General features: G+C 44.2%; 1 protein-coding gene across 1 annotated transcript; it reads left to right on the top strand.

Moving 5' to 3' along the window:
- The first annotated feature begins 1,973 nt into the window (after positions 1-1,973).
- Positions 1,974-26,040, top strand: LOC122934344 (protein FAM177B-like). The gene is made up of 5 exons (XM_044289746.1): positions 1,974-2,089; positions 3,281-3,430; positions 5,445-5,511; positions 8,264-8,361; positions 25,257-26,040. Exons 1-5 carry the CDS (start codon positions 2,066-2,068, stop codon positions 25,437-25,439), a joined length of 522 nt encoding a protein of 173 aa, XP_044145681.1. The 5' UTR covers positions 1,974-2,065; the 3' UTR covers positions 25,440-26,040.
- Positions 26,041-27,011: the final 971 nt, after the last annotated feature.

Genomic DNA, 27,011 nt, shown 5'->3' with positions numbered 1-27,011 from the left:
AGAATGGGGTGGCATAGAGATAGGAGCTTTGGGATTTGCAAACAACTCAAACTCTGGGAAAGTTATGTTCACACAGAATTATTTGGTGAAGGTTTTGAAGCAGGTTCTTCTGCAGGTTTTTCAGTCAAAGCCAGAAGTATTGAAAGGAATTGGAAATATAAAGAAAAGGCTTGTATTTCTCCTTTCTGCTGGATCCACTTCTGGCTTTGGCTAAAAAAATACCTGAAAGGAAACCTGCCTCAGATCCTCCTCCAAAAAACTCTGTAAACCTACCATAAAGTGAATGTCTAGCCTACATTTTAAGAGATGAGGGCTGACCCAAGTCACTGTGGGCACACCCTTGCTCTCCATGCTTTCTCTGCCAGGCCCTCCCTCTCCTACCTGATTGGCAGGGCTAGGTCCCTGCATAGTCATCTCACCTGGTCCTGGCAATTATGGAGAGTTGAGGAGCTATTAGAGGAAGCAGGAGGAGCAAGGATGCACAAAATGGCAAGGACCCGCCTTCAGGGCTCATTTGCATATGGATTAAAAGTACTTTTTCTCCAAAATGAAACAATGGATCGCTAAGGATACATTCACATGACGTGTGTGCGCTGATCAAACTCTATGAGGGCAACAGATTATCTGATAGATTTTAAAACCAATCATTGGTCAGATGGCCATTTACACACACAGATCTTTCGTTATACACACTAACTATTGATCTTATTGGACAGATTTTGGTCAGATAATCTGTTGGTGTAATACAGACCTAAGAGAGCAGACAGCTGCCCCACAGACTTTTGGACTGGAGCAGTGGGGTGCATGCTTGACCATCACTCAGTTCAAGCCATGATTGGCTCTCATGATAAGGGAAGGGGGGTCCTCAGCAGCCAAACCTCCACTTAACTAAAGCCTGTATAACACAAGACGATTGTTGGTCCAATCATCGCTAATAACGTTCACAGGAACACTCATTAGCGATGATCCGGCAGTCTAATACTGCCGCTGGTTATCTGATGAACGAGCAAACGCTCATTCATTGGGCAATCAGGATCTTTTAGCATGTTTAAAATTATCAGTTTGTCGGCAGCAGATTGTGCCGTCTAATCATGATCTGCTGCTGGCAAACAACTAGACAGCATGGTGACGAGCGATGGAATGACGATCGCTCCCCCCATGCATGTATCTCCTCCGCTAATGAGCAGGCGAAGGCTGGGAAGGAATGCTTCATTCCTGACAATCGCCTGCAGAATCAGGCCGTGTTTCACACGAGAGATACGGACATGAGTCATGGCCTGTTCAAGAAAACAACTGATGGTTTTGCACACAAGTTGGATCAGTTTTATCTGTGACTACGTTCCGTTTTTTTCCCTGTAAGCATTTTATCTGGATTGCATCCGTTTTTTCACACACAAGAAGAAAAGCTGAGGAATATCAATCTGCATCTCCTAGAAACAATCAATAAAAAACACCTTGTATCAGGATGTCTTCCGTTTTTCACACAAGCCTCATTCACTTCTATGGAGCCAGAGCTGCGTGAAGAAAGTACAATATAGAACATGCTGCAATTTTTCCTGAATGCCAAGATAAGTGAAAAACTTTCACAGACTCAAATCAATGTGTCAGTATTCAGTCTGGATGCCATGTGCTCGCAACACACATCTATATGGGTAGAAAACCCACTCTTTTGAAAGAGCCCTAGAGGGGCTAAACCTGTTGTTACGGGGCACTATCCTGTTTATGACAGTTGTACCCATGGGATCAGGTGTAAATAACTCCTTAACGACGCAGGACACAATGCCCTTTCTCCCGCCACCCTGTTATAATATATTTTTTATTTGCAATCAGCATTCCTGCACAGACACGATGGGGCTGGCCCTTTAAATCTGAGAAGTTCTACATCTACACTTACTGTGCCTCATTTCCTTGTATTCCAGCCTTGTAATATTTGTCGAGCAGCCCTGTCCTGATAATATCCAGTCCAGCCTGTTCCCACCCCCGGGGAGGACGGTACAGGAACTATGAGACCTGTAACTCTTAAATCTTGATTTTCTGGTTTTTCAGAAAGCAGGTGGCAGAGAACATGACAGACGGGGACATGGCCCTGGTGAGTTACACAGGCCTTCAAGTTATTTCCTATGTTTGTGCAGGGTGTGGAGATATTTTATAAGCACCACATGAATAGAAGGATGGTGCTGACATCCAGTGAGACGGCGGGCAGCTCTCCCCAGTTACCTTTGGTAGACCTAAAGGATACCAGTATGTTAGATAATTGCTTAAAGGGCATCTGTCATTGCTAACCAGTAGGTGAAACGGCCGGCCGCTGTAGATTGGTGCTTGTCTGCAAAGTCTGATGATATCTCTGGTATCTCCATATGTGCTGGCAATCTGTAAATTAGGTCCAACAAGGGCAGTGCCGTTGCTCCGCTCCCTGTCTGCTATGCCACGGCCCCTGTGTTATGGTGAACATATTCACTCTGGGCCCTGAAGGCTTGCTTGAGCACATTCGGCACATGCACAGTAAAGGGATGGAGACCATCGTACAGATCGGCAATCTCCATCCCTTTACTGCGCATGTGCCAAACACGCACCCGCAGGCCTTTAGGGCCAGGCGGGAATATGTTTTCAATGCCTGGCCTGCCTGCCAGAGCAGTGTGGGCACGGCATAGCAGACAGGGAGCAGAGCCTCTGGGTGCAACAATGTGCAATGACACCTCCCTCGTTGCACCTCTGGGGTAATTTGCATATTATAAAAAGCCTTTTTTCTACAGACTGCCAACACTCCCTCAACACTAGTATGTGTCGAATGAGACGTAAAAACACCTGTGTTGGCAACTATTTTTGCACAAGGGTTTAAAAAGTCACAAAAAGGGGCCATACAACAATTTTATACCAAAAAGAGGCAAAAACCTGTTTGTAAATGACCCCCCAATGTCCAGATGATAGAGGCTGACAGTGCACGTGGCTGGAAGTGTATTTTAATAGGAAGAGAAAAGAGAAGCTACAGAGAAGTCTGCTTTTATGAACACTCCTCTTAGCTCTCCTTTAGAGTATACATGGTCTACTGGTCCCACTGGGAGTGACAGATGACATTTCCAGTTATTTGATCCTCGAGTTACCGTCCACACACTCAGTGATCACTCTGTATCTGAGGTGAGGGACAAAATATATTACACAGGAGCTGGAGGCAGAAGTAATTCTGCACATAATATTACACCTGAAACTGGACTGGATGCTGAGGGCAACATCTTGAACCAACATAATATAAAGGTTCTTGACATGTTCATCTTCTCTCCAGAAAGAAGTTGAACTTGGCGATGAAGAGAAGAAGAGGGTCCCCAGGAAGATAATCCACTTTGCAAGTGGAGAAACCATGGAAGAATACAGCACAGAAGAAGAGGACGAAGAAGAAGATGACCAGAGGGTTGATTTTCAGAATGTAGACATGGTATGAAGTTCCTCCTCAAAGTTTCCAGCCTAGAAAATGCTCTGTGATCTACACATCCCGAACTCCAGACTGACAAACTGTAACCAACTTAGGCCCCCTGCACACGAACGTGTGCTTCCCGTTGCCGTATTGCGGACCACATTTGTGGATCTGCAATACACGGGTGCCGGGTCCGCAAATCCAGAATGGTACGGTACGGAACGGAACCCTACGGAAGCAGTACGGAGTGCTTCCGTGGGGTTTCGTCCCGTACTTTCGTTCCGCAAAAAGATAGAACATGTCCTATCTTTTTGCGGAACGGCCGGATCGCGGACCCATTCAAGTGAATGGGTCGGCGATCCGCTGCGGCTGCCCCACGGACTGTGTTCGTGCATTGCGGCCCGCATTTTGCGGGCCGCAGCACGACCACGGGGTGCACACGTTCGTGTGCAGGGGGCCTAAGAAAGATCTGTACAGCTTCTACTGATGTATTTATTGTAGTTTTTTCAACCAGTAAAGGAGCTTCTTCCACAAAGAGAACACATTTTTATATTTAGAAGAGACTGGCTGTAAGCACTGAAGCTGGTCGGACCCCCACCGATCTAATATTGATTACCTCTCCTGAGGATACATCTAATATCTGGTAAATCATTTAAAGGGAATCAATCACCCCAATTTTGGACTATTATTTAAAGTAATACATGAGTAGTACTGCAGAAAAGAAGTCGAGATCACTTTTTTTTTTATTACTGTCCCCCGTTCCCCCCGCTATCAGCGCTCGGAGAAATACATTGTCAGGACTGTGAAGCATGCGCACAGAAGTCTTCTCCATTATGTTAGAACGGTCCAGCAGTCCTGACTGTGTATCTCAGCGCAGCTTTGAGGGGCTGTAGGAAAATAAAAAATAGTGATCTGGACTCATCTACAGGACTACTCATAAATTACTGTAGATAACAGTCCAAAATCGGGGGGTGACAGATTCCCTTTAAATGCCACAGCATCTCACAATAAAACGAGGTTCCTAGTAGTGAGGAACCTGTAGATTGTTCCTGCTGCCTGTGGTGGGGCTGGAATCTGCAGACAGGATTTCTTTAATATTAGGTAACCGTCCCTACAAACTAAAAACCAAATTAGCAAACTATACAATATGAATAGTTATCATTTGATATAATTTCTGCCTGTCCGTGGTGGCAGCTCTCTATCTTATGGTGGCCGTGGTGTCTTATACACCTCTAACTGATCAATGCACTGAACTACAAGCACTTCGGCACTTGCTAAAAGCAAATTAGGCCCCTTGAGAGGAGTTGCAATAGATAAGATACTTGTACTGGCAACGTCAAGGCTTTTAGAATAGAAGCTGCCTGTGTCCACCATGTAGCCCTTCTGCGGGACAGCTGCCTTCCAACAGGCTGTACTAGAGGCGCAGCTTTCAGTTTTTTTTTGTTTGGAGAGCTAATTTGCATAAACTATTGCTGGAATGTAGGAAACAAATTACTGCCTCATGGCTGATCCTGCACAAAATCACTGTAAAAACTGCTGCCCAGTGACCATGGTCAGGCGGCATTTTTTTTTACCAATCCTATGCTTGAAAATGACCAGTCACCTCTCCTGACATGTCTGTTTTAGCAATTACCTGCACTCCCCATGTAATAACAATTCTGGAGCATCTATTTCTAGGACTCTATGTTGTGCCATTCCTCTAATATTCCTAGTAGAAGTCATGAATTAATTACTAGCCGTTCGCAATGAAAGTCCAGATGGGTGTTACCAGTTTGGGGTGTGTCCCTGTACAGTCGGCACAAATTCAACTGCACTGGTTTGTACCCCATATAATACATCACAAATACATCCACACAGGTCCTTACCCCATATTATACATCACAAATACAACTACACTGGTCCTTCGTCCACATTACACATCACAAATAAAACTGTACTGGTCCATACCACATACTATGTATCTTAAATACAACTGCCTCGGTCCTTACCCCACATTATACACATATTATAGACTTTGACTCTTTCCTGTTGACAGAAGCAGATGAGCTGGAGAACATACGTGCAGTTTTGGATTCTCCGAATAGCTACAACCGCCTTTTTCAGTAAGTTAAACTACTTATATATGTTATGTTTCTAGCACATAATTTCCCATGACATTATAACTTTGCCCGGCTGATAATAAGCCTAAGACAAATAATCAGACAAGAAATTACATTAGAAAAATAATTTTTATTGTTGCAAAAGGAGCTCCTTTAAAGATCAAGATCCCGAATGTTGGTTGGATAGCTGATAATTGTCCGGTCTATGGCCAGCTTACAGTGGTCGTATAATTGTCCGGTCTATGGCCAGCTTACAGTGGTCGTATAATTGTCCGGTCTATGACAAGCTTACAGTGGTCGTCTGATAATTGTCCGGTCTATGGGCATCTTAAGTGGTCGTCCAATAATTGTCCGGTCTATGGCTAGCTTACAGTGGTCATCTGATAATTGGCCGGTCTATGGCCAGCTTACAGTGGTTGTCTGATAATTGGCCGGTCTATGGCTAGCTTACAGTGGTCATCTGATAATTGGCCGGTCTATGGCTAGCTTACAGTAGTCATCTGAAAATTGTCCGGTCTATGGCCAGCTTACAGTGGTCGTCTGATAATTGTCCGGTTTATGGCCAGCTTACAGTGGTCGTCTGATAATTGTCCGGTCTATGGTCAGCCTACAGTGGTCGTCTGATAATTGTCCGGTCTATGGCGAGCTTACAGTGGTCATCTGATAATTGTCCGGTTTATGGTCAGCCTACAGTGGTCGTCTGATAATTGTCCGGTTTATGGTCAGCCTACAGTGGTCGTCTGATAATTGTCCGGTTTATAGTCAGCTTACAGTGATTGTCTGGGTTAGTCTATTGCGATATTCAATGATGATTCCCCGGGCTGGACCCCCACCTAATTGCTGGAGCAGACAGCAACTACAAAGAGGATCTCTCGCTTTTGAGGACCCAGCATTTTCATTATACAGAAAGTTCATTGCTTACAGTGAGAATTGTGAAATACTATATTTTTTCATGTGTCCTAGTGGTAGGATTCACACCAGATTGAAGCTGACTACTGGTGACTACGGAGTGGGGGGGGGGGGTCCTAGGCAGCACAAAAAAAAATGATCAACTTTTTGCTGAAGCTAAATGTTTCAAGCACTTTTTTCCCCCAAAATTTTTTAGTTAAGTTTTAAATCTTTCCCACAAAATTATGTACACGTGCATTACAGAGAGATCCATTAGTTAAGGCAAACTAGTGTAAATGTACGTCATGGTGATTATATGGGCACAGAAGTTGCACCCAAGCAATTAACACAGGAGCCCAGTGGTGACTGACAGCTGGGCTCAGCAGTAACTCCAATCTCGGAGCTCCTCTGCTCCCCCATAACACAGCTGACTAACTAACTGCCATGACTATATGCCATGTAGATAGATCACTTCTTAAGAATATAAAATCATTGCAGAAATGATCTCATATCAATTGGATAAGAATTCAGCTTAAATAAATGTTTATAAGCTATTAGGAGGGGACAGGATAGTTTTTATTTCACTCCTTAACACTTTTTTGGGGGGTGCTTTCTCTCCTTGGGAAAGAGAGCGCCTTAATCGGCGTGAGGAGACTTATAGGCCGTATATGCACCTCTAGGATTCTGGGAAGAAAGGGATGCAAATGAGCTCTTAACAAGCTCTGCCTCTGATGACACCAGATGTAAGGCAGCTATCCTTAACACAACACTAAAACAGACTTTTAAGCTGGCACCATCGCTATGTTGACTAAAGTACCTTATTTCCAGCAGTCTTCTTTTTACTTATTTTCGTTTACTAGTTTTGATATAAAAGCGATTTTTATGTTATGCTAATTAGGGTCCAAGGTGCCCCACAGGGCGTTTTTTTTACTCTGCGGTGCCCAGTGACGCCCCCCTGCAGTGCCCAAGAAAGCCTCCTGATAATCAAAACAACTCCCACAGCCCGGCAAACGGTTCCGCCCCCTCCCCACGTCATAATCTACCTTATAGATATGCCCCGTCCTCCTTCCTGTCTGCGGCCAGAAAACTCGCGCAGGCGCAGTACCGCCTGCGTGATCATCAACCTCCTGAGGGCAACAGCCTCAAAGGTCTCACTGGGCATGCGCCGAGCCCAGTGATGTGACCTGAGCGCTGTCTGGGCACCTTGGACCCTAATTAGCATAACATAAAAATCGCTTTTATATCAAAACTACCAAACGAAAATAAGTAAAAAGAAGACTGCTGGAAATAAGGTACTTTAATCAACATAGCGATGGTGCCAGCTTAAAATGCTAAAAGCAGGTGACAGAATCCCTTTAATGGAACTCTAATCAGATGCTAAACTAATTACAGCAATAGGTAGGGGAGAACGGGGAAAACACTATTTCTGAAGCTTTTATCATCAGATTCTGCTCCTGCAATTGCACTGGAGGCAGGAATTCATTTGCTGCTTCACAGTCCTTCAGCTCTGTTCTGAGTGGCACCTGTAGCATCCAACCAGAAGACCATCACAGCTGTTACTCAGAGCAGAGGAGAGGGGTTGTAGCTCAGTGCACTTGCAGAGGCAGAATCTGTCAGAGAAAAACTTTGTATTCACACTATTCCTTATAATAAAAGCTCCACAAAAGGGATGTTTGTTCTGCTTTTCCCAGCCCCTACTTGGTGCTCAGCAGATTAGCTTGGTCAAAACTGCTGACGGACTCCCTGTAAGTGGTTAAACGTACTGAACAATACAAAAACAACTCTGGCATTCCATCGAAGAGTTAACTGAATTAGGATCATTTTTAAGAATCTATTGCTAGACTTTAATCCTGTCATTTCCTTTTAGCTTGTGACTACCTTGGTGGGCAGCTGGCAAACCTTTTTGGTCTTAATGCTTCTAAATATCAGTACGCCATTGATGAATACCACAGAGCGCAGGAAGAGGTAAGAGTATACATTTCAGGAAAAATCTAAATAATCACTTAAAGGGATTGTGCATGGTTTTTATATTGGTGACCTATCTTTATGATAGGTCATCAATATCAGATCGGCGGGGGTCTGACTTCTGTCACCTCCGACAATCGGTTGTTTGAAGAGGAAGCAAGACTTGTGCAAGCGCTGCTTCCTCTTCAGGATTAGGGCTCATGCACACAACCGTATGTTTGGTCCGCCTCTGATCAGCATTCTTTGCAGATTGTATGCAGACCCATTCATTTCAATAGGGCCGCAAAAGATGCTATTGGCACACTGTGTGCTGTCCGCATCTGTTTGTCTGTTCTGCGGGCCAGCAAAAAATTTTTTTTGCGGATAGGACATTTGAAAGAAATGGTGGCATGCACACAGCTGGGATCTGTGTTCTGCGGATCCATAAGTTGCGGAGGGCAAAACGAATACAGTCGTGTGCATGAGCCCTTACACTGAGTGTTGTCTTGCTTGCAGTGAAAATGCTCTTCCCATTAAAGTGAAAGGTGTCAGCACTTGTAGTTACACTGTGCTGCTGCTGTAATGTTGAAGAGGAAGCAGTGCTCACAGGAGTGCAACCTCGTCCTCAAACAGCTGATCGGCAGGGGTGATGGTAATCAATATAAACTTCCTGCACAACCCCTTTAAAGTTACAATTAAAGGGGTTGTCCAAATAATTTATTTGTTCTTTATATGTTTCTAACTAATCAAATGTAACAGCTTCACCATGCACTTACTGCATCTCCAGTTGTTGCTTTCTCAGATTTTACTGAGGGTCACATGACCTGTGATGTCAGCTTCTCTCCCTGCTCTGAAGATGTTTCTTGCACAAGCCTGAGATAGCAGATCTGTGTCTGTACACGAGACGTCACTGTGCTGGCCACACCCCTCTGCACTGCAGGCTGCTGTCTGCTCTCTCACTGGATTCTTCAGAAAAAAACTTGTACCCCTTCAAGAGCACAGACTCAGGGCTGTTGGCTTTACTGAGTAGCTGCAGGCAGTAAGGAAACAAATGCTGGGCACATGAGCTGACAGACTAGAGGAATTTCTGCAGAGCATTGCACAAGAACAATTAGGGAGTAAATCCTGTGTGTATCAGCAGTGTCATTATACAGCTGGGACTTGTAGTCCTACACATACAACATGCTGCTGAGTATCCCAGCAGTCCCATGTCACTCAGGGCAGCACTTGTATTCACTCCCTTTGCAGAGCAGGGGGAAAGGCAGAGATTGTTGTTATTGCAGGTAAAAAAAAGGCCAGAGAAAAAACAAGGGAAATGAGGAAATAGAATTTTTTTTTGCCTAAAACTTACTTAGCTCACTTATATATTGCTGCCATAAGATTTACAGTGCTATATTATTTTTTTTCATAACTCGGAAAACACATTTAAGAGAGTAAAATGGAAAATAAGTAGCAATACATTTAATAAATGCAGTGAACTTGAGTCAGAGGTAAAAGCTTATGTACACCAGGTATACTTATGTTTTGCTAAAAATCATATTTTCAATCAGAATTAGCTTTACTCGCCAAACACGACACAGTCGATCGTGCTCGGAATTGGGTTAGGCACAGGTACAGGCATAGTAACTAGGGGATGGAAGGGGGGGGGTTAGCAATGGACACATTAGGGGTGAGGGAGGGATTATGGGCGGGAGATGGGGCGTGATGAGTTCAGCAGTCTGACGGCCGTTAGGAAGTAAGTGTTCAGCCTCCTCGATGTCCTTGCAAGGATGGCCTGATACCTGCGGCCGGACTTTAGACGTCTGAAGATATGATGGCCCGGATGGGAGTGGTCATTGAATATTTTCAGAGCCCTGGAGCGCAGTCTGTTGGAGAAGATAGAGTCAAGGGGTGGTAGTGGCAGTCGAGTAGTTCTCTCCGCCGAGCTGATGACCCTTTGTAGTTTGCGCTTGTCACTGGCTGATGAGCCGGCATACCACACCAGAAGGGACGAGCACAATACCGACTTGATGGTACAGGAGTAGAAGGACTTCAGTAGGTCCTAAGCCATGCCGAACTTCCTCAGTTGTCGAAGGAAATAGAGCCGCTGGTGAGCCTTCTTAATGGTGGACGAGATGTTGGGACGCCAGGATAGGTCTTCAGAGATTGTCGTGCCTAGGAGGCGGGCACTGGGTACCCTAGCGACTTCATATCCGTCTATATGGGTCGGGGGAGGGACTACCCTTCCCTTCCTGAAGTCGACGACCAGCTCGACCGTCTTTGTGGCGTTTAGGACCAGGTTGTGCGCGCCGCACCAGTTGCTGATCCTGTCAATTTCCTTACGGTAGGCCTGCTCATCGCTGTCGCTAATCAGGCCCACAAGTGTGGTGTCATCAGCGAACTTGATGACTTCAACTGAGGCTTCCTCCGATCTGCACTCGTTCGTGTACAGAGAGAACAGGAACGGCGATAGTACACATCGGCGATAGTACACATGTTTTGGGGTGTACCCTAATTTCAAAAAATAAAAATAGATTTTAAAACAAAAGGCAGTGTAGGCTACTTCCTCCTCCTCCACCGCCACATCCACCGCCTCCTCAACCTCCTACTCCATATGGAACTGGTCCTCCTAGATCAAGATTATTATCTTTTATTTTTACGTATTTTATGTTATTTAAAGTCATTTCCCTATCCGCACTTGCCATGCTCTTAACCACATTTTGACGACATTTGCAGCCCTTTCCATGACATTTTTACAGCCATTTTAGTGCTCAAAAGTTTGGGTCCCCATTGACTTCAATGGGGTTCGGGGTCAAGTTCGGGTCCCGAACTCGAACTTTATTCCGAAGTTCGGCCGAACCCGTTGAACCCGAACATCCAGGTGTCCGCTCAACTCTAGTCATAAACACTTATTTAAGCCAGATTATTATCAGTAAGATAGGAACTGAGCTATAATGATGTCAGAGAGCAGAGATAAGGAGCCTGTCTGCTCCCCAGATGGTGGAAAAGACAGAAAATCGACAGGCTGCTGCTAGAGCATATGAGCTCTATACACAAAAAAGGATTCCATATTTTTTTTTTTTTATAAAGACTAATTGAAAATTATTGTTAGCTCAAAATAAGTACAATGCTATAACAAACAAAAAAAATCCCCCCGAAGGTGTACGTGCTGCAGAAGCTTCAAATAGCTGATCGTGGGGAGATTCAACCAATCTATATAAATATACTGGTAAATTCAGAATTGCTCCCTTGGAGACCTGGCAGAAACATTCTGAGATTATGGGGACCCTTGAAACAGTTAAATCAGAGCAACAGGCCCTCGACTTCTGGAACCACACAAAGAGAATATGTATAAATAAATATAAATAGAATGTATTATATAGCCTAAAAGAACTCTTAAAACTAGGTTAAAACAATGTATCAAAATCTAAGAACATAAAATGATATCAATTATTCAAGCCAATAAAGTGCAGTCCGCATGAGAATATTCCTGTAACAAAGATATTTCTGAAACATAAAAGGTGGGAGCAAACATGCAACCGTGTGTCTCAAGGAATCCACACAATTGGCTCCCCCTTACAAATGGTTGCTATTGGGATGAAGGTGGCCCTTTAAGGTGTTTCAAAAAGTTAGTATTGTATCATTACATCCTCCGGAGGCCGTAGTATAATCCGGATAGATGTGGAATAGTTTACACCAGTTTATATGTATCTGTACTTTCAGTCCTCTATGTGCCACTACTTCTTAGATCGTGGTATTGTGTACACATATATGGTATACCTTAACCAAATGCTGGTGATGTTGTTCACACTGGTTATGGAAAGCAAACAGCTGACAACAGATGTGTCCGTTTAATTACGAAACGGTCTCCATTGATTTACTGACAAATATATACATATATATATATATATATATATATATAGTCCCTTTGTAAACATAGGTGATATTATCGTATGCAGCCACTACTGCGTGGCGTCCCAAGCAGCAGCCGATGTCTGGTTGTCTATTACCTCCTTCCTGAAGACCGTTCCGACCGAGGTAGCTCACCTCCCAGCTGCGCTGAATACAGTTGTCCAAGGGCAGTAACTGGCGTCCCACGTGGTTAGGGTTTGGCATCCCACGTGTTCAATTAATCAGTCTCCGGTACGGTCTTGGCCTTAGTAAAAGGGGGCGGTTCATATGATAATTATTCGACAAGTTTCTTTGATGTAAAACAATTAGACAAAGATAAATCATTTCAGAACTTGTTCCACCTTTAATGTGAACTATAAACTGTACTCAATTGAAAAACAAACTGAAATCTTTTAGGTAGAGGGAAGAAAAAATATAAAAATAAAATAATATGGTTGCATAAGTGTGCACACCCTTAAACTAATACGTTGTTGAAGCACCTTTTGATTTTATTACAGCACTCAGTCTTTTTGGGTATGAGTCTATCAGCAAACACACTCCAAATCTGTCAGATTGCGAAGGCATCTCCTGTGCACAGCCCTCTTCAGATCACCCCACATCCGATTCAGGTCTGGGCTCTGGCTGGGCTATTCCAAAACTTTAATCTTCTTCTGGTGAAGCCATTCCTTTGTTGATTTGGATGTATGCTTTGGGTCGTTGTCATGCTGAAAGATGAAGGTTTTGTGCCAATATTGACTGGTATATGGAACTGTTTATAATTCCCTCTAGTTTAACTAAGGCCCCAGTTCCAGCTGAAGAAAAACAGTCTCTTGGCATGATGCTGCCATCACCATGCTTCACTGTGGGTATGGTGTTCTTTGGGTGATGTGCAGTGTTGTTTTTGCACCAAACATATCTTTTGGAATTATGGCCTAAAAGTTCAACCTTGGTTTCATCAGACCATAACACCTTTTCCCACATGCTTTTGGGAGACTTCAGATGTGTTTTTGCAAAATGTAGCCTGGCTTGGATGTTTTTCTTAGAAAAAGGCTTTCGTTGTCACTACCAGAGCTTTGAGACGTTCTCACAGCTCTGTGTCTCCACCCCTGTGATGATGTCACTTAGAGTTTGGAGGTGTTCTCACTGTTCTGTTTCTCCGCCCCTGTGATGAGGTCTTTACTCCCAGCTGTCTCTCCTGCGCTTGATTTCCCTGCCTTTAAATCACCCCTCCTCCTATTGCAGGGCGTGAATTATATTTCTCTTTTCAGTTGTAGCTCTGCCTTGAGTATCTTCACTTCTTAAGCTACTAGTTCTCTGGACCTGTGTTCTGCTGCTGCAAGCACTTCGGATATTGCCAGCGGCCCTTGGATCCGTCTTCTCTGCGGCTGCAGCTCCATCAGCTAAGTGTACAGACTTTGTTGTGTACCTGGTGATTTCCTGACTGGATCTGAGGTGGCCACGGTTCCCTCCATATTCTGAGCAGGGCATCGGTGGCCGTGCCCCTTCCACTATTGTAGGGGTTACAGGGCTCATCAGTCTAAGGTACGCGGCATGCCTCGTTCCACCATTTGGATCCGGGCATGTGCTTTAGCAGCATAGGGAGAGTGTTGAGGGTCTGACAGGGGTCACCCTTTCTCTTCCCTAGTTTGGGTCCGGTCAGTAGCTCTTCTTACTGTGTATGCTCTGGTTACCCTTAAACAGCCGTGACATTATAATCCACCAAAACCGTCCTTGTTGACATGGATTCGCTTTCTGACCTGGTTGACCGCATGCAGGGTCTTTCTTTGGAAGTAGCGGATCTCCGTCAATCTGTGACTCAGCTACAAGCATTGGGCTCTGCTCCGGCTCATGGAGTCTGTTGCGAGCCAAAGGTCTCACTTCCGGAAACGTTCTCCGGGGGCAGTGAGAATTTTGTTCGCTTCAGAGAGGCATGTAAACTCCATTTTTGTTTGTGTCCCCACTCCTCTGGTAATGAGGAACAGAGGGTGAGGATCGTCATCTCCCTGCTCAGAGGTAATGCTCAGACTTGGGCTTTTTCGCTGCCATCAGGGGATCCTTCCCTTCGATCCGTGGAAAGATTTTTTGTGGCCCTGGGGCAGATATATGATGACCCGGATCGTGTTGCTCTGGCAGAATCGAACTTACGTGTTCTATGTCAGAACAAACTGTCTGCGGAGCTTTATTGTTCTGAATTTCGGAGATGGGCAGCTGATTCAGGCTGGAATGATGCTGCACTCCGAAGTCAGTTCTGTCATGGTCTCTCAGAGGGTTTGAAAGATGCCTTTGCTTTCCATGAGAGACCAACGTCCTTAGAGTCTGCCATGTCATTAGCGGTACGCCTTGACAGGCGTCTAAGGGAAAGAAACAAGACCTCTCCGTCCAGCCATTGTCAGTCTAGGGGCAATGGTGCGGACTCATTCAGTATGCAGGGGTCTCATCCTGTCTCGCTCCCCTCTGAGGAGGAGCCCATGCAGCTAGGCCGACTTGCCCCTAATAAAAGAGGATTTAGTCCTCAGAATATGGTGTGTTTTTGTTGTGGGGGCATAGGTCATTTGGCAAATGTTTGTCCGTCTAGGACAGTGATGTCGAACCTTTTAGAGACCTAGTGCCCAAACTTCAACCCAAAACCCACTTATTAATCACAAAGTGCCAACACAGCAATTTAACTTGAATACTACAGTCCATCTTCCATGTACTTTATCATTTAGCTATATTACCCTGCCTACATTCAATGCACTGCTTGTGCTGTTCATAGTGTGCCCTGCGCTGATGAATGGCAGGAAAATTTTAAGACATTGGTACACCACAGACTTTTTCCAGGGTGCAGGTGCCCACAGAGAGGGCTCTGAGTGCCGCCTCTGGCACCCGTGCCATAGGTTCGCCACCACTGGTCTAGGAGATTTCTGAACTGTACTAAGAGCGATAATAAGAGAAAAACCTCAAGAGGTAGATCATCAAGTTCTGCTTCATCTGCTACTTTGGGCAAAGTTGATGTGGGAATTGATGCTTTTCCTTTGACCTGCAGTACCCGTTTTCTCCTGTCTGCCAGGAAGAGAGCAAAGTCATTCCTTGTGAGATTTTTGTCGATAGTGGAGCGGCCGTCAATCTTATTGACACTCAATTTGTAGCCTTGCATGGTTTTCAGGTTTGTACATTAGAAAAGGATATACCTGTTTTTGCTATTGACTCTGCCCCACTCTCGCAGAGATCTCTGAAAGGCATTGTTCACAATATCCGGCTAGCTGTAGGTGACACTCATGTGGAGGAGATATCTTGTTTTGTCCTTAACGGATTGCCTTCTCCTCTAGTTTTGGGGCTACCCTGGCTCACTAGACATAACCCCACTATTGATTGGCAAGGAAGGCAAATAAATGAGTGGAGTGACTTTTGTAGAGAGAATTGTCTCACAGCCACTCTTGCAGAGGTGTCTACTAAAACTCTGCCATCATTTCTCTCTGATTTCTCGGATGTGTTTTCCGAGAGCGGTGTTCGGGAGCTACCTCCTCACCGGGAGTTTGACTGTCCCATTAACCTCATTCCCGGCGCCAAGCTGCCAAAGGCACGCCTCTACAATCTCTCACAACCGGAAAGACTCGCAATGCGAACCTATATCTCCGAGAGTCTCGAGAAGGGGCATATTCGTCCCTCAAAGTCGCCTGTTGCCGCAGGTTTTTTTTTTTGTTAAAAAAAAAAGATGGCTCTCTGAGACCTTGCTTAGATTTTAGGGAGCTGAACCGTATCACGATTCGCGATCCCTATCCCCTTCCTCTGATCCCAGACCTCTTCAACCAAATTGTTGGGGCCAAGGTGTTTTCCAAATTGGATCTGAGAGGCGCGTACAACCTGGTCAGGGTCAGAGAGGGGGATGAATGGAAAACGGCCTTTAATACCCCTAACGGGCATTTCGAGAATCTCGTTATGCCTTTCGGCCTGATGAATGCTCCGGCCGTCTTTCAGCATTTTGTTAATAGTATTTTCTATCATTTAATGGGGAAATTTGTATTGGTGTATCTTGATGATATTTAGATTTTTTCCCCTGATGTTCAGACCCATCAGGATCATCTTTTTCAGGTCCTGCAGATACTGCGGGAAAATAAACTGTATGCCAAGCTGGAGAAATGTCTTTTTATGGTATCGGAGATTCAATTTCTGGGTTTTCTCCTCTCTGCTTCTGGTTTTCGCATGGATCCGGAGAAGGTCCGTGCTGTGCTGGAGTGGGAGCTTCCTGAAAATCAGAAGGCATTGATGCGCTTTCTGGGTTTTGCTAACTACTACAGAAAGTTCATTTTGAATTATTCCTCTATTGTCAAACCCCTTACTGACATGACAAAAAAGGGGACGGATTTTTCCTCTTGGTCGGAGGAGGCGCTTGCAGCCTTTTCTAAGATTAAAGAGAGTTTTGCGTCTGCTCCCATCTTGGTGCATCCCGATGTTTCCTTACCTTTTATTGTTGAGGTGGATGCTTCCGAGGTGGGTGCGGGTGCAGTTTTGTCCCAGGGCCCCTCTCCTGCCAAATGGCGACCTTGTGCCTTTTTCTCTAGAAAACTCTCCCCGGCAGAGAGAAACTATGATGTGGGAGATAGGGAGTTGTTGGCCATCAAGTTGGCTTTCGAGGAATGGCGCCATTGGTTGGAGGGGGCCAGGCACCCTATCACAGTTTTTACCGACCATAAGAATCTGGCGTACTTGGAGTCGGCCAGGCGTATGAATCCGAGACAGGCCAGATGGTCTCTGTTCTTCTCCAGATTCAATTTTGTTGTTACTTTCCGCCCTGGGATCAAGAATGTGAAGGCTGATGCTCTCTCTCGCTGTTTTCCGGGAGGAGGAAACTCCGAGGACCCGGGTCCCATTTTGGCGGAGGGGGTAGTTGTTTCTGCTCTATATTCCGATTTGGAGGCCGAGGTCCAGGCTGCCCAGTCTGAGGCACCTGCCCGTTGTCCCTCCGGGAAGTTGTTCGTGCCTCCTGAGCTACGTCACAAACTCTTTAAGGAACATCATGATACGGTTCTTGCTGGTCACCCCGGGAGTAGAGCCACGGTAGATCTCATTGCTCGGAGATTTTGGTGGCCGGCTCTTCGTAAGTCTGTGGAGGGTTTTGTGGCGGCTTGTGAGACGTGCGCTCGCGCTAAGGTCCCTCGTTCACGACCTTCAGGTTCCCTTCTCCCGTTACCCATACCTTCCCGTCCTTGGACACACCTGTCCATGGACTTTATCACGGATCTTCCTCGTTCCTCGGGGAAGTCGGTGATCCTGGTGGTCGTGGACCGTTTTAGCAAGATGGCTCATTTCGTTCCTTTCCCTGGTTTACCCAATGCTAAAACGTTGGCGCAAGCTTTTGTCGATCATATTGTTAAATTGCACGGCATTCCCTCTGAGATTGTTTCCGATAGAGGCACGCAGTTTGTGTCCAGGTTCTGGAAGGCTTTCTGTTCTCGCCTGGGGGTTCGGCTGTCCTTCTCTTCTGCTTTTCACCCGCAGTCGAATGGTCAGACTGAGCGCCTCAATCAGAATCTGGAGACATATTTGCGCTGTTTTGTGGCAGAGAACCAGGAGGATTGGTGTTCATTTCTCCCTCTTGCTGAGTTTGCTTTGAACAACCGTCGTCAAGAATCTTCTAAGTCACCATTTTTTGGTGCATATGGGTTCCATCCGCAGTTTGGGACATTCTCGGGAGGGGCTCTTTCTGGTCTACCTGAGGAGGAGAGATTTTCCTCGTCTTTGTCTTCCATTTGGCAAAAGATTCAGAGTAATCTCAGAAAGATGAGTGAGAAGTATAAGCGTGTGGCTGATAAGAGACGTGTGCCTGGTCCGGACCTGAATGTGGGTGATCTGGTGTGGTTGTCTACAAGAAATATTAAACTGAAGGTTCCCTCCTGGAAATTGGGTCCCAAGTTTATTGGGCCTTATAAAATTTTGTCAGTCATCAATCCTGTTGCCTTCCGCCTTGATCTTCCACGGGTTTGGAAGATACATAATGTATTTCACAGATCTCTCTTAAAACCATATGTCCAGCCCACGGTACCCTCGTCTTTGCCTCCTCCTCCTCTGATTTTGGTTGATGGCAATCTGGAGTTTGAGGTTTCCAGAATTGTGGACTCTCGCATTGTCCGCGGTTCTCTTCAGTACCTCGTTCATTGGAAGGGTTATGGTCCTGAGGAGAGGATGTGGGTTCCGATGTCGGACATTAAAGCCACTCGCCTTATCAGGGCATTTCATAGGGCTCATCCTGGGAAGGTGGGTCCTGGGTGTCCGGAGTCCACCTGTAGAGGGGGGGGGGTACTGTCACTACCAGAGCTTTGAGACGTTCTCACAGCTCTGTGTCTCCACCCCTGTGATGATGTCACTTAGAGTTTGGAGGTGTTCTCACTGTTCTGTTTCTCCGCCCCTGTGATGAGGTCTTTACTCCCAGCTGTCTCTCCTGCGCTTGATTTCCCTGCCTTTAAATCACCCCTCCTCCTATTGCAGGGCGTGGATTATATTTCTCTTTTCAGTTGTAGCTCTGCCTTGAGTATCTTCACTTCTTAAGCTACTAGTTCTCTGGACCTGTGTTCTGCTGCTGCAAGCACTCCGGATATTGCCAGCGGCCCTTGGATCCGTCTTCTCTGCGGCTGCAGCTCCATCAGCTAAGTGTACAGACTTTGTTGTGTACCTGGTGATTTCCTGACTGGATCTGAGGTGGCCACGGTTCCCTCCATATTCTGAGCAGGGCATCGGTGGCCGTGCCCCTTCCACTATTGTAGGGGTTACAGGGCTCATCAGTCTAAGGTACGCGGGCATGCCTCGTTCCACCATTTGGATCCGGGCATGTGCTTTAGCAGCATAGGGAGAGTGTTGAGGGTCTGACAGGGGTCACCCTTTCTCTTCCCTAGTTTGGGTCCGGTCAGTAGCTCTTCTTACTGTGTATGCTCTGGTTACCCTTAAACAGCCGTGACATTCGTCTTGCCACTCTACCCCATAGCCCAGACATATGAAGAATACAGGCGATTGTTGTCACATGTACCACACAGCCAGTACTTGCCAGATATTCCTGCAGCTCCTTTAAAGAGACACACTTACATCTAACAATTGCCACTGCCTTGATTTGCGTGCGGGAGCGCTGCCACTGCATTAGGCGCCCCGGCGCTCTTGTCTTCTTGTCCCTGAAGAACCACTACTCCTAGTGGTGAAACGCGTCGGACAGACTAGAGGAATATTAGTTGCCAGGGTGATTTAGTGTTAGATCCGAGGTTCCAGCGGTTGTGGGTCGCCCTTTTAAGGGCGAGTGCCCGGAATACAGCCAAATAGGGTTTTCCCCACTTACCACGACTAGTAAGGATAGGGATAAAGCCCAGGTATAATAGCCTATTTGAAAACCTGTTCCAAGAGCGACCCTATACACGAGAAAACAGCTGCCAAAAGAAATATCGGTATCCTCTGGTCACGCCTGACACTATCCTCAAAGAAGCAGTGTGATACAAACATTGTTTCACTATAAGTGTCATATATTCTAAAATATTGATAAAATAAAAGTTATGTTTTAAAGTAACTATAATATAGGTACACTCAGCACAATAATTATATTTATAGACACTTCTGAGTTATAATACACTGGGCCACGACTACAGACCTCCTGACCTTGAGTATTCTTTAATTATATTTGACAATTACAAAACGCCAATGGCAGGTTTCCTCGCAGCGAGTCCGGACCTAGAAGCTTGGGCAACAAAAGCAAAAATTGTCTTTTCTGAAACTGACTACGTACAAACTTCTTCTTCAAGTAGCATAAAAAACTTATTCAGAGACCTTACTGGGGCATATAAGGACTTGATTGTGTCCTGGTGGGAGATAAAATCTCTAGAGCATTATTTAAAAGAGAATATAGTCCCAAAAGGTCTCAGAATAAATCTCACTCCTGCAGATAGACTGAGAAACATCACTCTAATCAAGAAGTGGGAAGAAGAAGCCACAGCTAGTTCACATAGATTTATGAGGCTCCTTCTCGAGGAAGAGAAAGTAAACCTTGACTCAAAACAAAAAAAAGTCAATAATCTTAGAGAACAAGCTTTAAAATTTAAAGACGAGGCACAATTTCAGAAAAAGGAGGAATATCTTCAAAACACAGATTCCAGTATATGGTGGGGGAACGCAAACACCAACAATATATCCGTGACTCCACTGAATTCAAAGAGAATAAAGCTTATTTATTTCTGAACAAAAACGCACAAAGAGAAGCCCAAAGTGAAATATCATCCTCTGAGGCCGAAGGGTCAGAAACAGAACAAAATAGGACAACAAGAGGTGGAGGGAGAGGTCAGAGAAATAGAGGAAGGGGAGGACGAGGACAAGCAAGGGCAGGTTATAAAAGAGGAAATTACCAACCATGCAACCAAGTGGACCCCTTAACATCTACTTCATCCTCTGTTTATTTAGCTCAACCCCCCATACAAGCTCCATATCAACTCAGGAACAAAGTATAAAGGGGAGTATAGCAAATAAAAGAACTAAGAGGAATATGGAAATCATTAACCTCTCCTCCCATGTTTTAACAAGTGACGAAATCTCCCTACTCAATAAAGGTCTATCCTTTGTCCCTACGGTCCCGTACGATACATTTGAATGGAGCAAAGATTTAGCTCTCTTTATAAGAAAACTCCTCTGGCATAAGCATTTTGCCTTACAGGAGAAAAAACTGTGTGAAGAATTAAATATGAGCCCCCAGGAACTAGAAGCAACTAAGGCGCTTGCAAATCTCTTAGAGGAAGGTGAAAAAGATAGGGCAGAGGGCCCCTTTACACAACTAAGACTGAAAAGTACACAAATGCCACCTCCCCTACCAGACTCAAATATATCCATTTTTAATAAATTAGTATCCAGAGACCTAAGGCAAATTCAGACCTTTGGTTGCAGGAATAATTTTAATAAAAATGAACATGAAGCCCTGAAAAAGCTGGAGAAGGATCGGGATGTGGTAATAAAAGCCTCCGATAAGGGGGGCAATTTGGTCCTCATGGACATAGGGAAATATAAGAAAATGTGCTTGGATATCCTGAGCAATAGAGAGTCATATGAACTCCTACCCAAAGACCCTGGCCCTATGTACCTGTACGAATTGAGAGACATCCTGAATGAAGGACTCAGAAATAAATTTATAAATGAAGCAGAAAGGGATTTCCTTCTGCCTTACCACCCGGTCACGGCTACTTTTTACTCCCTGCCCAAGATACATAAAGGGCATCAGTCCTCTAAAAGGACGCCCAATAGTATCTGGGATAGGAAGTATAGGGCAAAATATAGGCATCTATGTAGACAGGATCATCCAGCCATTTGTAACAGCATTACCATCATATATACGAGATACCTCTGATCTCCTTTTAAAACTGAATGGCATATGTCTGGATGACTCAATGATCTTTGCATCCATAGATGTCGAAGAGCTGTACAGTTCAATCAGACATGATCTGGGCTTGAATGCAGTGGAATACTATTTATCCATGCGGGATAATAGGATGAGAGCACACAATAAATTTGTTCTAGATCTATTGAACTTCAGCCTTACAAAGAACTACTTTGTCTTTGATGATCGCCACTACCACCAGCTGAGGGGTACCGCGATGGGCAGTTCCTGTGCGCCGTCGTACGCAAATTTGCTCCTGGGCTGGTGGGAGACCAACTATATTGGGTCTGAGGCTCTAGCAGAGTGGCAGGACAGAGTAGTTCGTTGGCTGAGGTTCATAGACGATGTGTTCGTGCTGTGGAGGGGTACCGAAGAATCCTTCACTGAATTTGTTACGATTATTAATGACAATGATCTGGGCCTCAATTTTACATCCACTTGCGGCAAAAACGCATTACCCTTTCTGGATGTATTGATTGAGAGAGGCATAAACCAAAGCATTGTCACCTCGGTGTACCGAAAAAGTACGGCGGGTAACAGTCTCCTTCGCTGGGATAGCGCTCACCCTTTTCCCCTACGCAAGGGAATTCCAAAGGGCCAATATTTCAGGATCCGGAGGAATTGCTCAACTATGAAAAAATTTAAAAAGCAGGCAGCGGACCTGAGAGTGAGATTCAGGGAAAGAGGCTACCCAGATGGAATTTTACATACAGCTTTTGAAACAGCGTGCAATGAAAATCGAGACCAACTCCTCATCCCTAAAAGACAGAGAGTAGGTGCACCTACAGATCAAAATAAAATCCGAATAATCGGCACCTTTGATAGCGGACAGCGGGAAATTAAAAATGTGCTCTCCAAACACTGGGACATCTTAAAAGCGGACCCAGATTTGGATAAAGTACTAGCACCTTACCCACAGATAACCTTTAGAAAGGGTCGCAGTTTAAGAGATAGACTAGTGAATAGCCACTTCCAACCGCCAGAAAAACCAGGCAACTGGCTCTCCAGAAAGCCCATGGGCACCTTTAAATGTGGTAGCTGCACAGCGTGCAGCTATATTAAAAAAGCAAAAACATTCACCTGTTCGTCTAATCAGAAAGAATTCTATACAAAAGATTTTATAAACTGCCTCACAACAGGGGTAGTATATCTGGCCCAATGCACTTGCCCACTAGATTATGTGGGCAAGACAAAGCGCGAATTTAGAAGACGGATAAGGGATCATGTGAATGACATTCTAAATGAAAAAGACACTTCAATAGCTCGTCACGTTGTGCAGCACAAAACACAAAATGCCTGAAATTCATGGGCATTCAACATGTCCCTAAACCCAGGAGAGGCGGAGACTGGGATAAGCTAATCCTACGGGCAGGAACAAAATGGACCTATAAATTTAATTCTGTGACACCTAAGGGATTAAATGAATTTATTTCATATAAACCCTTCTTATAACTTCATTGTTATAACTATGAAGGAAATGGACTATATATGAGAACAACAGTGTGTCTGCAGAAAATACTAATTCATTAGGATCCCCAAAAAAAAAAAAAAAAAAATCTATTATACACAGTGCCCTCTTGTCTATAGCAATAAAAATCTAACAAGGAAAATGACAACATTTTCAATTGAATATGCGATCCTGTGAAAAATCGTGGAATCAGGCAGCTAAGGGGTTAATTTTATTATAAAAAAAGATCAAAAGAGATATATCAGCGATGAAATCGGAGAATAAATATTCCCCTTCATTTAAAAATATCAATAGAGATACATGTAGGATGCACAAAGGCTTTTTACTGTGACCTGCAAGGACCTAAGCATCCTTCAATATAAATCCCCTTATTGTGACCTGCAAGGACCTAAGCATCCTTTAATATAATCTTCTGAAGATCTATATATGTTGGGATATAATCCAATAACAAAAACGGCTTCTATACCTTATGGATTACCCAAGATATATAGAAAGGATTGCCCAATTCTCAAATCGGTGCCCACAGAAACAAGAAAGGATATTCCTTTACTTGTGAGCTGCCAGGACCTGCCGGGGGACGCGGCTTCAGATCCCCATAGTAACTAAGCCGCCGCCCACCGACATCACTTCCGGTTTCGGGTAGAACACTGCTGACAGGGTAAGTAACCTTTGAGAAGCCCAATCAGCCTGCGTCTGTCCAGGAGATATGACGTGATCGGGGGGGGGGCATGGGGGGCGGAGCGGATGAAAGTAGGACGCCCAGCAAAGAGCCCATAGGTCAACCAATTAAATGGGAGGAGCTAGGACGCCATAAAAGAGACACACTTACATCTAACAATTGCCACTGCCTTGATTTGCGTGCGGGAGCGCTGCCACTGCATTAGGCGCCCCGGCGCTCTTGTCTTCTTGTCCCTGAAGAACCACTACCCCTAGTGGTGAAACGCGTCGGACAGACTAGAGGAATATTAGTTGCCAGGGTGATTTAGTGTTAGATCCGAGGTTCCAGCGGTTGTGGGTCGCCCTTTTAAGGGCGAGTGCCCGGAATACAGCCAAATAGGGTTTTCCCCACTTACCACGACTAGTAAGGATAGGGATAAAGCCCAGGTATAATAGCCTATTTGAAAACCTGTTCCAAGAGTGACCCTATACACGAGAAAACCGCTGCCAAAAGAAATATCGGTATCCTCTGGTCACGCCTGACACTATCCTCAAAGAAGCAGTGTGATACAAACATTTTCACTATAAGTGTCATATATTCTAAAATATTGATAAAATAAAAGTTATGTTTTAAAGTAACTATAATATAGGTACACTCAGCACAATAATTATAGCTCCTTTAATGTTGCTGTAGGCCTTTTGGTAGACTCCTAGTTTTCTTCTCGTTTTTTCATCAATTTTGGAGGGACGTCCAGTTCTTGGTAATGTCACTGTTGTGCCATATTTCATAATTTCTCCACTTGATGATGACTGTCTTCACTGTGTTCCATGGTATATCTAATGCCTTGGAAATTATTTTGTACCCTTCTCCTGACTGATACCTTTTAACAATGAGATCCCTCTGATGCTTTGGAAGCTCTCTGTGGACCATGGCTTTTGCTGTGGGATGCGACTAAGAAAATTTCAGGAAAGACCAACTAGAGCAGCTGAACTTTATTTGGGGTTAATCAAAGGCACTTTAAATGATGGCAGGTGTATGCTAACTCCTATTTAACATGATTTTGAATGTGATTGCTTAATTCTGAACACAGCTACATCCTTGTTATAAGAGGGTGTGCACACTTATGCAGCCACATTATTTTAGGTATTTTTTTTTTGTTTCCTTCCCTCCACCTAAAAGATTTCAGTTTGTTTTTCAATTGAGTGGTACAGTTTATAGGTCACATTAAAGGTGGAAAAAGTTCTCAAATGATTTATCTTTGTCTCATTTCTTTTTACATCACAGAAACCTAACATTTTAACAGGGGTGTGTAGACTTTTTATATCCACTGTATATAGTTTTTCTTGGGTTTTAATACTGAAAAAAAGAAAAACTTCTGACCCCCCAGAACTTTTTCAGTTTAACTTTTTTTTTTAGGTCCAAGTGGACCCCAACATGCAATCATATACATGCAAACATGTACATATATGGCAGATGTCGGAAGGGGTTGAAATACTATATAATATCTCGACAATATATGGAGATCTGACTTCAGGTTTATCTTACAGGACAGTGATGATGATGAAGATGATGAAAGTGTGAAGGAAACAGGAGACAAAAATTCAGAAAATGAAAGCCATTACTTACAGATGCAAAGCATGGAATATGGAACGATTAATGTCATAGACAATACGTCAGAATCGGAGGATAAGTATCAGATGGACTCTGAGATCCTTCAATCAAACAATTGACTCTAGCTACTAACTCCAAGAAGTTTTTTTACCTTCTAAAAAGTGGAGCTGGTCTCTTCAAACGCTTAGCCCAATGTAAAGATGACGCGTACACTATCTAACGTAAAGAAGTTACAGAAAAGTTGGAAAGCAATAAATATATTGTCACATGGTACAAGAAAAAGCATTGCTAATGGAGAATTTGGCGCCTCATGGAGGAACCATACAGAGCGCCTTTAGAGCGTCAACCTATGACTCATTGATTAGTCTTTTGTTTCATAATTACAGTCTTCCTTGGTTACTTTCTGCTCTGGTCTACACTTTCCGTTCTTTTGGATGGGAGGTGTACACCTTTTAATACTTGGCTTGGCTGAGTCCACCACAGCACAAGACCCTCATGCTTACTTGTTCTTTACCTAAAAGCCCTTCACAATGTCGATACACCTTAATGAGGCACACGTACAATGGTTATCTTCATGAGACAAGCCCTTAATTGCCACAGAGCTGGGCGTTTTTTATGCTTATTTAAATTTTTATCTTGATTAATATGAGTTGTGCATTTATAGTTTAATAATTTAAAAAACATCAAGCAAAATTTTTGTTAATAAATTGATGATCGTTGAAATTGATAATGTGGACTGGTTTTCAGCTGTATGAGGAGAGATGGCTGTTCTTTTTATGCCTAGCAGCCAGACGTTTAGGCTTCACGCACACAACAATATATTAGTGACAGAGACAGGATCGCAACTGTCTCTGACAGCTGCACGGCATAGCTCTCCGACACGGGACCAATCAAATTGCTCCGGTGCCAGCAATCTCTGCGATTGGCCAGTCAGTGCAGACTGGCCAATCATAGCGCTGAATGCTGTATTTGCCGGCATCTCAAGCTCTGACAAGCTCCATTCTGTCAGAAAAGGAGATCGCTACTGCAGAGATTGTGAAGCAGTGAACAACTTAAAGTGGTTATCCAAGTTCAGAGTAGTGATGAGCGGGAGGTGCCATATTCGATTTCGCAATATTTCGCGAATATTCGATTGAATATTCGTGTTATATTTGTCGAAATCGAATATTCATAATTATTCTAATTATCGCGAATAATATGCGATTTAATTAATCGCGTATATCGATTTTTTTCTTTTGATAGTATAAGGCAACGTCCCTATGACTAATTGACTATGGCTAGGCTAATATGTGTATTTTACAAATATTCTTAATATTGCTCTAACTTCGTCTTTTAGAATATTCGTTATATTGCTCTAACTTCGTCTTTTAGAATATTACGAATATTCTAAAAGACGAAGTTAGAGCAATATTAAGAATATACGTAAAAAGTTGAAATCGCAATTCGATTATTATAACTTGAATTAATCGAATTGCGATTTCAACGTAATTCTCAAATCCGACAGTACATTCTAGTATATGGAGACGTTCCCATGGTGATGGGGACGCTCCATGAGCACGGAAGTCGGCAGAAGCGGCAACGGGCACTGACTGGAGCAGCCAGGAATCCAAAGGACAGGTAAGAACTACTTTAGGGAAGTGGGAAAGTAAAAAATATAACAATAAAAAGAAAAAAAAACGAATATTCGATTT

Source organism: Bufo gargarizans, chromosome 4, assembly GCF_014858855.1.
Source record: "Bufo gargarizans isolate SCDJY-AF-19 chromosome 4, ASM1485885v1, whole genome shotgun sequence".
Lineage (NCBI taxonomy): Eukaryota > Metazoa > Chordata > Amphibia > Anura > Bufonidae > Bufo > Bufo gargarizans.
This window is presented reverse-complemented; position numbering and strand designations above follow the sequence as displayed.